We start from the raw sequence: 15,055 nt of genomic DNA on the forward strand, positions 1-15,055 counted from the left end.
TTTTGAGCTTATCATGGAAAGACCTGTAAACTTTAGGCATAAAGTAAACCCAAAATAGGAGACTGAAGACCATCCAGTCTTCGTACCACTTGGAAGCTTATATTCAAACGGTTAGATTTTGGAAGTGCCCATCCTTTGGCTCCAGGTATCAAGTTCAGAGGACAGTGGAGCCTCTAGAGAGCGAGAACTTCGGAAAACACATAGGCCATCTCAGCCTGGAGTTAGATAAAATTGGTCTTTTCTTTAATGGTAAAAATGTAGTTTGACACAAGCGGGAGCCAGGCCCCGACTCCGGCCCCTGGGAAGCGGCGTGACCGCGGGCCCTGCCCCAGAAGGGGCTTCAGTAGGTAGCCGCCGACTCGGTACCCTTCGGTGACTAAAGCGTGGCTGAGACCGATTTCTTCTTTGCTGCTGTATCTCCAAGAAGTTAGTGACATTTAGGGGGCAGGGGGAAAAAATTAACGACATTTAACTTTCCACTAGAACAAGTAAGACTATTCACCAAAGGACTCGGACAGGTCTCAGCTCCAGGGATGAAAGGCGCCAATGAATCAGGCTCAGGACCACGAAGGCTAAGCTACTGTCCCACCCCTGTCTTGCCCGCTTCTCTCACCTGACTTGGAAGGACTAAAGCAATCCATTCACTTCCAAAGAACTGGTGGGATTTGTTGAAATCTTACCTTCGGTGGCAGAGTGAGGAGGGGCGGCAGGAAGGCCCAGACTCTGAGAGCCCGAGCTCAGCTTACAGGAGATCGTGTGGCCCGGCGGTGCGCGGTCGTGGGTGCGGGGCCTGCGGTGCGCGGTCGTGGGTGCGGGGCCTGCGGTGCGCGGTCGTGGGTGCGCGGTCGTGGGTGCGGGGCCTGCGGTGCGCGGTCGTGGGTGCGGGCGGGGCCGGTGGTGCGCAGGGGGCGGTGGGGGCAAGGCTGCCGCTCCTCTGGAGTCTGGAGGGATCCTGGAAATGGGACAGCCGCTCCCGTCTTGTAGCGGATTACAAAGCTCAGGTCATCAAACACAAACTTCTGTTCTCCGGAAAATTCCAGAGTGGAACCTCTCGACTTAAAAATTACTGTTAACAACGTTGTTCAAAGATTCCAGATTTGGGAAATAATCTTGTACCCTACAGTTAATTACTTGCATTTTAAAATGTTTCTTTGATCCCGTGGACATGCCCAACTGTATCAGGCTTGTTTCCTACCTGATACGATTCCACTTTAAAATGTAAAATTTTTAATTAGAATTGAGGGAATAAAAATTACTCAAATTTTGAAAGACTGGTTCAAAACCAAAACATTTGAACGACAAAGGTCAACCTCATGTTTCATCTGAAACTGGGGAGAAGGCGGAGAAGGCATAATCACGAGCCGGGCTGAGGAGGGTGAGTTGAGGTAAGCGTAACTCATCATAGGTGGAGAATCTAGGCCAGAACAGCGCACTCGGACCCCTTTCTACAGAAGTCGTGAGCGCTGCCCGCACGTGGCCTTTTCCTCTGTCTTCCCACAGTCGGCAGCTACCAGAAAATGTTTCTAAGAGGCTTCCTCTGAGGAAGGCTAAAGTAGAAGTCTCCATATAACCTGGACCAATCCAGTGACTAAGTATCTACTATGTGTCCTTTTGAATTTACCAGATCAGAATAAATGGCATTAAATAAATATCCAAATGAGAAGGTTATGGAGGGGAAAGTGTCAGGTGGGGACACTGGGGATGAAAGGAGGTGGGAGAAGCCTGCTAGCCAGAGGGGGAGGAGGAGGAGGGTTGGGGAGGCGGGGAGGCACAGGGTCCCACGGGCGAGTCTGGCGCTCTGGGCCCAAAGGGCCGGGATGGGCTTTGGCATCTGCTACCACTTGCCCAGGATAGCTCGGCGGGGCTCTCTCCGGATCTCTCCGCCTGCACTGTTTCCTGAGGGTCCTGTTTATGCCGAGTGTGTGTTCTACAGCGGTCTGTTGGGCCACAGCTCTTGGACACCAGGACAAACAGGCTGATCTGGGATTTGGCGATGCCGTGTTTCTTCGCCGCACAGCGTCCATCATAAAGCTGGGCTGCTGTAAAGGCCACGGCCCACGCCCCCCCCCCCCCCCCCCCCCCCCCCCGTTAGCATAGCAGAGGGCATCCAGTAGGAGGAAGACATGCTGTTTTGTTTGCACTAAAATTGTACAATTTCCACTCTCGTGAGGTCCTATGAACTTGAGGTGGTAAAAGGCATTAAACCACAGGAAAAACACTGCAACAGGTGATAGGGAGAGTTAATAAAATCCTAAGAAAAACTTAACATGGTGAAATGTCGCTTAGAAGAGCTATCCTTTGCTATCTTTAAAGCATCTTTCACACCGAGAAGAGTCCTGAGGATCTGGGAAGAGAAAATGGATCTGCCCTCCCTCTCTCTTCTGGCAGCCCTCATGCCTGGGGGGACTTTCATAGCCTCAGACAGAGGCTGAGTGCTCATATATTGCAAAGATAGCATTATTAAGAATTTGGAAACTGCACTTTCTGGGAAGGTTCTAAATATAAGTGTTCTAGTCCTTTAATTTTAGGGTGTGTGGAATACTTGAGAAGAAAGCTGCTTGGGTTTGTAGTTAGAAATCTGTGACAGGGTGCCTGGCTGGCTCAGTCGGTAGAACATGTGACTCTTGATCTCAGGGTTGTGAGTTCAAGCCCCATGTTGGGTGTAGAGATTACTTAAAAAGAAAAAAGAACTTTGATCGAGATAAACCGCATTCCCCCCACCCCAAGCAAACCCCTTTTAAAGACTTTTACAGAAATGTGCAAATTATGGTATAAAAACCAAAGGCTTCAAACAAAGCCAATTTAAATACTAGATTTTAATAGTATTGAAACCGAAGAACTGTCCACTGAAAGTCCTAGCTGTGCTAGGACTTTTGGGGTTAAGAGGTTTTAACCATTTCTGCTTTTCGTGCTCGGACTTTCCTTCAGCTCCACACACACGGGCCGCCCTCCCGTCACCCCAGCTCTGGACTACATGCAAAGCCAAGTTGGAAGGTAGACTTCTCATGAATCGAAAGCAAGAAAATACTGATTTGACCATAAATATTTTTATTAAATGTGAAAATACACGGGCATAAAAATAGTACCCATATTTGCAGACATATCTGAGATCCATTTCAATTAATTTTCAGTTTCTTTTTTTATTAAAACACTAAATTGAGATGGATTAAATTAGTCTTGTCTCAGAACCAGCAATAGCCTTACAGTAGGAGTAGTTTTAACTGCTCAAACATCTCCACGTCTTCCCTCCTCCAACTGCTTTCCGCTGCAGGCAAGAGGTCACCGCGGATGAGTGCAACACCTGTCAACTATACATAAAGCCACGCGGTGGCTAACTGTTCTCTTAAATCATTCAGCAAATGAGATCATCCATGAAAAAAAAGTCCCCACCTATTAATATCTTTTGCAATTGCAGAACAGACTCTGCTACTAACAAAAGGAATGATCTGATTTAGAATAAGGATAGTATTTGTTAACAAATTAGCATTTGCCTTCCTCCTTCCTTTACAAATATGGGAAAGTCTACTACATTCAATGAAGTTGCATGAATTTCTCCAGGTCACACCACGCACGGTACTCAGAGCCTTTGCAGGGCCCATTGCCGGCACCCTGTGCTTGAAGGCAGGCAGCTCTGACCCAACCTGAGGAACCGGTTTCAACGTAAGCCATCTTATGCATTTTTTCCATAGTAAATGTCACAACTTCTGACCAATTTCATGCCTTTAAAGTGAAATCTTCCATTTTCCACCATGAATAGGAAATGCTGCCAATTTCAAATTGGGATTCTATTAACTTTTTTCATACTTGGTTATCAGTATTTTTCCCTTAAAAAAAAAAAACTATGGGGAGTTTTTACATTCCATTATCAGAGTCCCAAAAAGTCGTTTTCATACTGGTATTTAAGATAAATTTTTAATACTGACTAAAGATATTTTAAAGTTAGCATTACATCCATCCAATTCACAGTAGTAAACTATTAGTTTTCGTTTTCAAGTTTTCATTTATCCATGCTAAGAAAGCACAGTTTCAAAAATGGGCAATAAATTTATTCTTTTTAGAATCGTCTCGTGTTTACAGGCTGATGTGTTTAATACTTGCTGCTGTGGAAAATATCCACAATATACAGACAAGGGCTCCTTCATTTCAGGAGCTTCCCAAAAAGGGAGGAAGGAGTTTAAGACAGGAGTCTAATAAGCTAAGGCTGGGCAGCCCTGTGATTTTACTTTTCCGGAAACAGCCACAGGCCCCGAAACAAGAGCCAGGAGACGGGCAAGTAGAAGGAAGCCGCGAACAGGTCAAACGCTCAGTCCCGAGCTCTCCGGGGCGGGACGCAGCTTCTGTCGGCGGCGCGTCAAGGCGGGGCGCAGTCACAGGCCGCACTGTCCTCGGGGGTCTCTGGGGCGCTGGCCCTTGGCCCCGTCGCTCCTCTCTCCACTGAAGACCAGCAAGTAGCTGCGCATTTCAGTTACGGTGACTAAACTGAACCCACGGTAAAATTTCAGGAACGGGACTTACAGTTACCGCCAGTGTGGACAGAGCCCGCCAACAGCCGTGTGGGCAGCACCCGGGCGCGTCGCCCCCCGGCCAGCCCGCCACCGTCCTGACCCCCTCCGGCTCCTTGGGGCGGCTTCTCGTCTTCTCTGAGCGGAAAGGCAAGTGATTTCCTATTTCCTCGGTCTGATTCTGTGTGAAAGTTCTTACTTTAAAAGTAGGTAGAGGCCATTGCTAGATCGCAAAACGGTCACAGTGACCTCATGTACCAAAGAACCAGACTGGCAAACAGTGCTGATCTAATGCAGTCGTGAGCTTACGAAGATGAAAGAATAAACAAAACGGAATTTCCCTTGGAAATCCCTTCAGCACTGACTTGAATTCTGAGACCTTAAAACGAAAGGAAAGCTGCGAACTATTCACTAATTTTCAAAATGCATTAAGTTTATTGGTAAGAAACAGACTTCTAAATAGATGCAAAAAGCACACAGGTGTTTTGCTCAGCTCAACTATGTGATTTTTGCCCCTCCATTTAAGGAAATCTCCCCGTCTGTTTCAGGATGACTGCGGAAGGAAAGGCCCTGTACTTGGCTGCTATGGTCAGGACACCTCCCGCCATTAAAATTAAAATGCCTGATTTCATAAAAACAACATATTAGACCCATACTCATCAAAATGCTCTGAGGCCAAAACAAAAACCTTTCCAGAATGAAGGTAGTAATTCTTATCTAAAGTAATTAGAGTTTAAATGCAGCATCAATAGTTCCATAAATATTTAATGTTCTTGATTAAAGTAACACTCAGTTTTTAGGGAAAAAATTATCCAGTATACAAAGACTGAATAAGTTCATTTCTTAAAAGGTTTAAGAAGGTATCCCAAGAAGAGAGCCATCGCGATGGTGGAAATATAGCCAGAGCTGACTAGATCTGTAAACGTGTATTTTTTTTCTAGGCAGGAGAACATCCAGAGGCATCAGGGTCGGGTCAAGAGGCAGGTCTCCTGTCTCACGCCCGCCTCAGACAGTACCACATGGGGGGGTGAGGGGACTACAGTTCAAGAGGGTCGGTCAGGATGGACGAGAAGCTGCCCCACTGCCTTTATTAAAAATGGGGAACATGGCATTCTCTGTCAACTGAGCAACTTTACATTTCTAAGGCAGTCCTGTTACAGGAAATTCCGTCTAACTCACAACTTCAGTTCTTAAAGTATTACATTCTGCACTTCAAGCTTATTTTAAGTGACACCACTGCTCTATTATCTGAACCGGTGTTACATATTCTCTTTTAATTTGTTTCACGTTATTAAACAAAAGGGCCCATATGTTTTTACGGTTAATTCTATGTCTGTGGTCTTCTGTGTTCTCTTGAACGTACCAGACATAAAATACATGCTCCACATCCATCCAGACTCTGCTCACGCCAGCAGAGAGAGGGAAACGCATGTGGACTGGCCGAGGCTCTGTAATTTAACAGGTATTGGCAAGCAACTGGACTGAGCAGAACCTAAGCAAAGGTGTCCCTAAGAACGTACAACTCAAAATGTTGATATTCTCTTTAAGAATCCTAAAACACAGCCCCTTCTCATGAGGCTCCTGGCTCCTTCTTACCCACGCGGGCACTGCTGCCCTCTGCAAGGCCGGGAAGAAGAGTCTCGGCGGGCTCCAGTGCGGGCACATGCGGGAGCCCTGCCGCAGGTGCGCTCCCGCAGACCGTTCTTCCAGGCCCTCCAAACACTTACATGCGCTGCTTTGTCAGAGATAGACCCGGTCTTCGCCTCCCTGCCTCCATGGACCCATCAACCTCCAGTCTAAAAGGGATAGAATGATTTTTCCTATTAAAACAACTCTTTGGTCATGGACAAACTAAAAGATTTGAATTTTTTTTTTCATTAGGATCCTGGAACAAGGTTTCTTTGTATTTAATCTTTAAAAAACTTAAGGAAGAAGAGCAGAAAAACAGCTGGTTTAATTGAAGTGGAATTTAAATCTAAAAGGTCCGCCTGAGCTGAAGGGATTGAACCCCTGCCATGAGTTCCAGCTCCTGTGGAAAGGGCTGCCACCACCTCCTTGTTGGCTCTCTGCATCCAGCGGATCTTCTCCGTCATCAAACTTCTTCCTCATTTCTAGGAACGAAACGAGCAAATTAAGACCCAGGTATTCACTAAGCACGGGGAGGGGGAGGCTTCCTCTCCTCTTATCCAAACAGTTGTGCCTGATACACATCCCGTTCCCACCCAGCGCCGAGGTTTGGTCTCAGGAGAAAGGTCCTAGAGGGGACCCATCACGGAGAAGGGGTTGATGTTCAGGGCTGACAATGGGAATTCACTGAAATTCAGGCCCCCTGAATCTTCTCACCTCACAAGCATCTACCCAAGGAAATTCTTCTCTGAAAAAAAATAATTGCAGAGGAGGAGACCTCCAAAAGTCCCCACTCAAAGAGCCATGTCACCATCCTGGCCCCAGCAATGCAGTCCAACGTCGCCAACACTCCAAGCGTCTTTCTGGGCCTCCGTCTTAGATCCGAGCAGAACTAAGGTTCCCTGGCGTACAGCTCAGGAGGCCACCCCCACTGCCATGCCCAGCGGTCCTGAGGAAGGTCTCCGATGAGACCGAGACTAATGCCAACAAATGGGACAGAGGAACACTTCCGGGGGGGGGGGGGCAGGCGGGCAGGAGAGCAGACTGACATCCTCAGAGACCAAAAGAACTATTTCATCCTTAAAATAAGAACGGGCTAAGAAAAAGCAACAGAACACAAAAGAACCCTTAGTAATGGCAACCGCAGTTCCTGATGCCTCTGTGCCCGCCCCCCTCCCACGTGCACGGGGCAAGCTCGGAGGACAGACCAAGGGGCTGCCGGCCCTCAGCTGCTGAGTAAAAGAACAGAGCATCCTGCTGTACTCCGTAAGTACAGCTCTACCTCTCTTGCGGGATCATAAATGAGCACAGAGGCTCATAAAGCTTCGCTTCCATAGCAGAAGCAGATGTTCAAAAAAGACTGGCCAAATGGGCATAAAATGTCATTTCCTTCTATTTCTGATGAATTTGTCTAGCCCTAGTCCTAGCTCCTGCCGACATGGAAAGATGTAAAGAAGGAGTAGTTATTAGCTTAATATTCAATTCCCTCTGCAAATCTCTAAACATTGTTCACTATTACCTAATTTCCTTGCCTTCTCTCTCATTTTCCAGGCCATTTTAGCATATGATAAAAGCATTTCCAGCAACCAGAAAATCTAATGAACATTTGACTTAGGGCAAGATTCCTGAGGAACACAGAGGATAAGCAGCCCCAGGCTAGTACATTCCATCCTGGTGCCCCGGTTTCCTAATCACGCTCCTACAAGTTTAGTATGAAGAGTTCATCATTGGTCGGGGGCGGGGGGAGGAACCTGAAACCTTCCCCTCACTGTTGTGCTTTGCTGTCGCAGGTGGAAGAGCTGAGACTCTTGAGACTCAACAAGCCCTAGTCACTTGTGCAGAAGAGAGGAGTCGAACCAGGCTTCCTGCTTCCGTGTTTGCTGGTCTTCCCACTGCACCGGGCCCACGGGGGCCGAGTCTGGCAGGGGCAGGCCTGAAACTGGACTTCTGGAACTGCCAGGCTGGGGAGCAGACCCCAGCTCCGGGTGGGGGGGGCAGCTTGGCCACCCCCCACATGTGACACTGGGAAGAGAGCTAGTAAGTCACCAACCACTGACTCAGCCACTTCAAGAGACAAACAATACCTGGATCAGGGCGCCTGGGTGGCTCAGTTGGTTAAGCGACTGCCTTCGGCTCAGGTCATGATCCTGGAGTCCCGGGATCGAGTCCCGCATCGGGCTCCCTGCTCGGCAGGGAGTCTGCTTCTCCCTCTGACCCTCCCCCCTCTCATGTGCTCGCTCTCATTCTCTCTCTCTCAAATAAATAAATAAAATCTTTAAAAAAAAACCCAAAACAAAACAATACCTGGATCAGAGAGAACTTCTTTAGCAGCTGCTATGTCAATGAACTTTTTCTCCGCTTTTTTCTTTTCTTCTTCATTCTGGAAGTTATCTGGGTGCCACTGCAGTGCTAGTTTTCGGTATGCTTTAATGATTTCTTGCTTTTTGGCGTTTCTGAGCAGTATTAAAATTAACGCTCATTAGTCAAAAAGTGCCCGACATACCACCCCCAAAAACTGAGAGACAGTTATGATCCCCCTGGCAAATCAGCAGCCTGGTTTTCCTAACCGTGCCAATGTTGTCCGGTTCTAGGTGATCATTAAAGCTGGTCAGGCTTCAGAATCTCAATGGGAAGAAATTACTTTTGATCTTTGTGATCTTTTTCTCTTTTTAAAAAAAAAGAGAAAGCTGCACAGACCCATTTTTAAACTTTCTGGATTTCCAAACTACCTGATACAATTCTTGGCATTAAGAGCTAACTCTGACTCTGAACCACACTTCCTGTTTTGCTTCTGGTTAGCTTCCTTAGTTCTGGTTCAGACTTTTGATTGAAAGACGGATGGTTCCCTTGCTCAGGGAAGGTGGATCTTGTATAATTTACCCAGCTTTTGTCTTATCTCAGTGCCTATAAGTTAATTCTCAAAGTGCCACTTTATAATTCAGCCTAGAGAAGTTTGCTTTTCCAAAACCCTCCTGTCCCCACCAAAAGAAAGCTCACTCCTCTTTACCCTTCCCAAAAAATCTGGGCTAGGGCCTACTCATGCTACATTGTCATCCCTCTGTCACCAACTACTTACTCCCCCATCGTTTCAGAACTAGTCTAAAGAAATCTACCTGTAACAAAATGATGGTTACGATGTGAAAGATGCTTAGATTTAATCCTGGACTGAAATTACATAAAGCAAGGAACCGAATCAGAGGAGAAAAAAGAAGCTTTAAAACAGTTGATTAAAAATAACAATGTAAATTTTAAATAACTCACCTTTTTACTCCTAAGATTTTATAATAATCTCGTTTCTGCGACTGTTTCAATAGCCTCTGTGCCTTCTCTAGACCTTCCCGAATCTGCTGATCATTTTCATTGTGTTCCTGCGCAGTTTCATAATCCTGAATAGCTGTCAAAATGTTGAAGATAATGCTGTTAAAGGAACGGGAATTTATAAACTCTACTTATCCTGTAAGATTGATACTCAAGTCACCATCTCAGCCCCTTCACTCTTTTGCCATTATTGCTAAGAGCCTAAGAGGGACGGTGATGATTTTGTTAGCCAACTTACAAAAGGCCTAATGAAGGCTGAATTTAGGTAGCTTTTTACTCCCATTCAATAAAACTCACTGCTGTTTACTCGCCCATCTTCCCACCGCCACACCTTCATATCCGTACTTTATACAAAGCAGTCTTTCCATCACTACGACTGAACTGATCGTTACATAGGAAAATAAGACCGTGGCAAAGAAAATCTGCATGGTCAGCTACAGGTCCACAATTCAGAAGAATCAGAGGCTTAGAAAGGGAGCAAGAAGAACCATCAGCAATCAGAATGTCTAAGTCATCTAGGGGTTTCAAAAGGAACTATTACAAACCTACTGTTTTTAAGCTATCGATCAAAGCAGATGACATTGTCCTGATATGGGAAGTCTGGTAACAATCCGTATTACAGTTTTTGCCTTATTTTAGAATACTATCTAGAACACAAGGCATCAGGATATCTAAGTCATGTAGAAAAGAGTCAACGTAGCAAGCCTGAGACTGTTACCCTTAGAAAGGCCTCCTGGCAAGGTTGGTCCTGGCTGGCAGATCAGAAGACGGCCTTCAGGAGCGTTCCCACCATTTCCTGGCAAGAATGGCTCACTGTGCCTCAATGTTTGTACAGACAATGTGGTTTACGTTACACATCGTCTGTCTTTCTGGGAATCTGAGTGCTGGCAGGGCAGAAGGTGCCTGGCTGACCAACCCCTCATGAATGCCCCGGACACGGGTGCTCTAGCAGGCTTCCCCAGCAGACAGCACCTTGCACGTCTTAAGGAATTACAGCTTGTCCTATGATTTCAAAGAGAAAGACTCTTGGAATCTTCTACCTGCTTTTCTCTGGATTTTGTGCCATGTGTCTTTTCCCTTTGCTGATGTTACTGTATCCTTTCAGTAGAATAAATCTTAGCCTGGGTACAACTGTGTGCCGAGTCCCATGTGTCCTCCTACTGAATCACCAAATCTGGGAGTGGTCTTGAGAAGCAGACATCTCAAATAAGGAACTGTTGGATTCAAATTCTAGTTTTTAGGGAAGTGCATTTCACCGTGGGAAAAAACATCTCTCTGGACAACAGGTCTGAGGATTTGTCTTGGCAACAGCTAATCCTAGACGACTTTCAGGAAGGCCCATGATCCTTCTGGCATACTGCTGGAAGGTCACTAGCAGCCTAATGCCATGTCACGATGCGTAGGTCATTCCTTCACTTTATCTCATCACGCAGACATCAGCCATTTTATTTCCCATCATCACAAGAACAAGGATGAATATAGGACAATAAGATAATTTTGAGAGAGACCACTTTCCCATAACTTTTACTACAGTAGTATACTGTAATTGTTCTAGTATTATTAATCTCTTACTATGTCTAATTTATAAGTTTAAGTTTATCATGGGTATATGTATGTATAAGAAAAAATAGTATATATCGGGATGGATATGATCGGCAGTTTCAGGCATCCACTGGGGGTCTGGGAAGGTATCCCCTGCAGATAAGGGAGAATGACTGAATTAACCTGCACTAGAGAGAAAAATGAACCAACACTACCTCTGGTCCAAGGGGGGGGGGTGAGTAGTACATTTTATGCTTTTATCTTAATTCCTGCCTCAATGCATTAATATTAAATATTAATATGAAACTACTACAGTCACCCAACCCACAGTGACAACATAAAATACCTTTCCAATTTAGTACACAAAACTATCATAGTAGTGAGGTTTAAATTATCACAACCTAGTAAGGAAATGTACTTTGAAGGAATGTAATACAAGGGGAAAATATTTCAATACATGCAATTTTGCTATTTATGCAAACTCTACATTTAAAACATGTTTTTCATTCTTAAATGTTTAGAGTATCTCCCCCAAAGCGGTCTTCTACATCCTACCCTTTTATTAAAATTTAAGGTAGACACATTTTTCCCAATCCAGAAAAAATACAAAATTATAGGTTGTTTCCTACATTCATATCATTACAGGTAGGTAATTTAATTAGAAACTTAATATGGGTGATGTTAAAACTTCCCATAGACATAAACTAGATAGATCATTTTTAATTATATTTTCTCAGATTCTACATTCTAAGAAGTCATCTTTAAAGAAAAAGTAAATAACATCCAATTATGTTTATCCTATACCATAATTAAGCATCCACGAAAAGTAGAATAAGTCAGAAACATTAAGGCCCTGAAAAAAAATCTATTACATATTAGCCAATTCATTTTCTATCCTCTGAGCCTAAGAAAAACTTTTTCTTCCATATTCCCCCCACTCAGTTCTGAAGGGACAATGCAAACAAGGGAAGCGTACGAGTGTGCCTCCCTTCCACCCCACTCTCCCACCGAAAGGACAAAATACTACTACTACTAATAATAATAATAACAGAACTGTGGCAGCACTGAAAACAGCAGACCAGAAATTTTCTTAAATTTCTGAAAGAGAGGAAGCAAATGGGATCCTATTAATAATGAATAAACCTAAGTATCCAAGTAGAAGCCCTAGCAGATTTGGGAGCCATTCTTTTTGGCCAAGGATCCTCAGTTTAGCATTTAGCAGGAGCAGCTTAAAGGCAACCACCGGCATAGTCTGTGGATGACTAAAGCCTCCCCTTGGGTGTGAAGCATCTACAGCACCCGCCCCCCAGGGGGCCCAAGAACCAGAGTCTAGACTGAATCACTGCTGTGCATGCGGAGGGGCCGCGGATGTGGCTGCTGGGACCAGGAAGAGCTGCAGAACCAAGCCCACGGGCCCTCGAGATCTCCACAACAGATCTGGAACAAACCAAGGAAAAGCAGTTCCACCCAGAATTTAAATACACCAAAGGACCCCAGCAGATAAGTAAGGTAAGGAGCTGCTCACTTTGGCAACTGGGCAAGATGGCAAGGCCCACAGGGGAAGTCTCCCCGTGAACCAGTCCTACCCACGGAGACCCTGCCCGCAGCTCCCCATGGCAGAAGCAGCATTTGAAAGACAGGTGTGCATGGCTGCAAATGACTGGCCTCCTTCAGTCCACAGTCCATTAGCAAATCCCCCATCAGCTGTCCTTCAAAACAGATCCAGAATCGCACTGCTTCTCACCACTTCCCCGATCACCACTGCGCTGCAGTCCATCATTAACACACCTGAACAGCTCTTCCCAGCTTCCATCCTTATTCCCCTCAGAGTCTGTTCTCAGTACAGGGCCTTGGAGAGCCTTTTAAAGAGCACATCAGACCCTAATATAAATATGCCCACGCAACACTCATCTTCTCGTCCAGAATATCATGCAGAACAAACTGCGCCAGGCCCGCTAAAATGAGCTAGTATCAGCCATGAATCCAAGATGAGAGGGGGAAGCAAATACTGAGAAAGCCCAATGGCAAAAAATCACAGAAAATGCCAGCAAAATACACTTTCTGGGTGTATGCGCTCACCCCGGAGTGACAACTTCTATCCTTTGCATATTACGAGAACCATGAAATCCAGAGCCAGAGAGTGAAGATAAAGCAGAGGCCTTACTGGGGAAAAGAGAGGGGGGAACAAAGAGAAGAGCAAATCGCCTTGGGCAGCACATCTCAGGAACCCCCAGCAACCATGTGCTCTGTGAAGGTGAGGGGCTCACCCTCAAGTGCAAAAGATCTACCCCTTTGGTGTAGCAAAGGAAGTGGGCAGACGAGCAGCCGGGCTGGCAGCAGATGACCTCCTGGCCATGGTCTGGGTTCAGAGAAGCAGAGAGGGCAGGGCCATGGAGAAAGGCCCTCTTAGCAGGAGGCAGAACGTCTGTGGAAACAGTGAAGCAGAGAGTACCGCAACTGTTAAATACAGAAGGCTGCCCTGGGCCTGGCACTCCCTTACACACGCACGTGCGTGCACACACACACACACACACAGCCAAGGCACTTTCCCACAAATAGGGCAGGATAAGTCAAGTCATTCTATGATCATTTTTTTTAAATGGTACAGCATCAATTCAAAGCCAGTTTTTAAACTGAAACAGGAAAAGAGCACCTAAACTTACCTGATTAACATACATCAGAACAATAGCCAAATACATGAAAATTCTGAGCAGACATTATGGCATGAATTTTTTAAAAATCCAATCACCTCTTTTAAGGGTACTCACAAAGCAGAATAAGAACTCAGCAAAGAGACAAAGAGGAGATAAAAACGTGAGTAGTCAATACTCAAAAAGAAGACCAAAACGATCACAGAAGCACAGATGAAATGAGAAGGAGCCCAGGAAGCAGAAGCATATGGGAAAAAAAGAAGGCCCTAACGAAATGGAAATAAAGAGTTTAAAGCGCCTAGAGAAAAAAATGGCAGCTTGATAGAACAATCGGCTGCGAAAGCGAGCACCCAAACCGTGTAAGTTCTTCCAACCAGCGGCGCTTGAAGCCTGGGGCTGTAGGGCTCGGCGTGCCGGGCTCCGGGAGCGCCGAGGGAGCGCCGAGGAAGCACCGAGGGACACGGCGCTGCGCCCAGAGAACTGGCAGGGCAAGCCGCCGCCGGCCCGGCTGAAGACGCCTGGGGCACACAGCCGGTGGCTTGCTCGCTCATTTCAGAGTGTGTCCCAGAGAGGCCGCGTTCCTGGAGAGACCCCTCGGGGCACAAAGGCGCTGGTGGCCCGGGCCCTCTCCCTGCCCCGTGATTCAGCAGAAGTACAGAGCCACTGGCAGGAACCCGGCCGCGCCAACACTCGCCACCTAACGTGCGTATACCAGGTCCCCCCAACACCGTGGGCCAGAAGAAGCACCCATGCTAGGCACGCCTGCCTCTGTCCCAGTAGGGTGGGCAGCCTCCCCGAGACCCCACAAACTCCTACCAGCATCGCATCTCCCCCTCTGGGAGTCGTGCGCCTCGAGGCCTTGGTCCCAACGGGAACAGGTCACATTTCACAAGCCAACCAGGGCACATGGGGTTAAAACTCGCCATCTTCAGGCCAGGGACCACACACTGCCCACACAGGCAAAGAGAGCCTCTGCAGACTACCGGCCTGAAGGACAAAGCGGCCAGGACACAACAGCAGAGCTCACACCGGACACACTCCCGGGAGCGCCAGGCCCTGGGGGGCAGGGGACAGCACACGGCAGGGACCCGCAGAACCTCTTCTTCATAAAGCCATCACCCTCAAGAACAGGAGACAGGGCTGATTTTCCTAACACACAGAAACAGGCACAGAGACTTAGACAAATGAGAAGACAAAAGACTCTACCCCAAATGAAAGAAGAGGACCAGGCCACAGCCACAGATCTAAGTGAAACAGATCTAAGTAACAGGCCTGATGGAGAATTTAAAGCAATGATTGATCATAAGGCTACTCACTGGACTTCAGAAAAGAGCAGAGAACATCAGTGAGATAATTAACAGAGATAACATAGCAGAGAGATAACATAGCAGAGAGATAATTAACACAGAGATAACA

The 15,055-nt window shown here is 46.5% G+C and overlaps 1 protein-coding gene across 3 annotated transcripts in view; it reads right to left on the reverse strand.

The window, feature by feature from the left end:
* Nucleotides 1–3,028: 3,028 nt before the first annotated feature.
* Nucleotides 3,029–15,055, reverse strand: part of DNAJC3 (DnaJ heat shock protein family (Hsp40) member C3) — a 91,840-nt gene continuing 79,813 nt past the window's right edge. For all 3 annotated transcript variants that reach the window (XM_035003173.1, XM_035003171.1, XM_035003172.1), the window contains 3 exons: nt 9,390–9,522; nt 8,433–8,581; nt 3,029–6,613 (listed from right to left, as the gene is read on the reverse strand). In XM_035003173.1, the coding sequence (XP_034859064.1) occupies nt 6,456–6,613; nt 8,433–8,581; nt 9,390–9,522 (440 nt within the window). In that variant the 3' untranslated portion in view covers nt 3,029–6,455. The remainder of the gene's footprint in view (nt 6,614–8,432; nt 8,582–9,389; nt 9,523–15,055) is intronic.

Source organism: Mirounga leonina, unplaced genomic scaffold (genome assembly GCF_011800145.1).
Source record: "Mirounga leonina isolate KUSES-001 unplaced genomic scaffold, KU_Mleo_1.0 Mir_127, whole genome shotgun sequence".
Classification (NCBI taxonomy): domain Eukaryota; kingdom Metazoa; phylum Chordata; class Mammalia; order Carnivora; family Phocidae; genus Mirounga; species Mirounga leonina.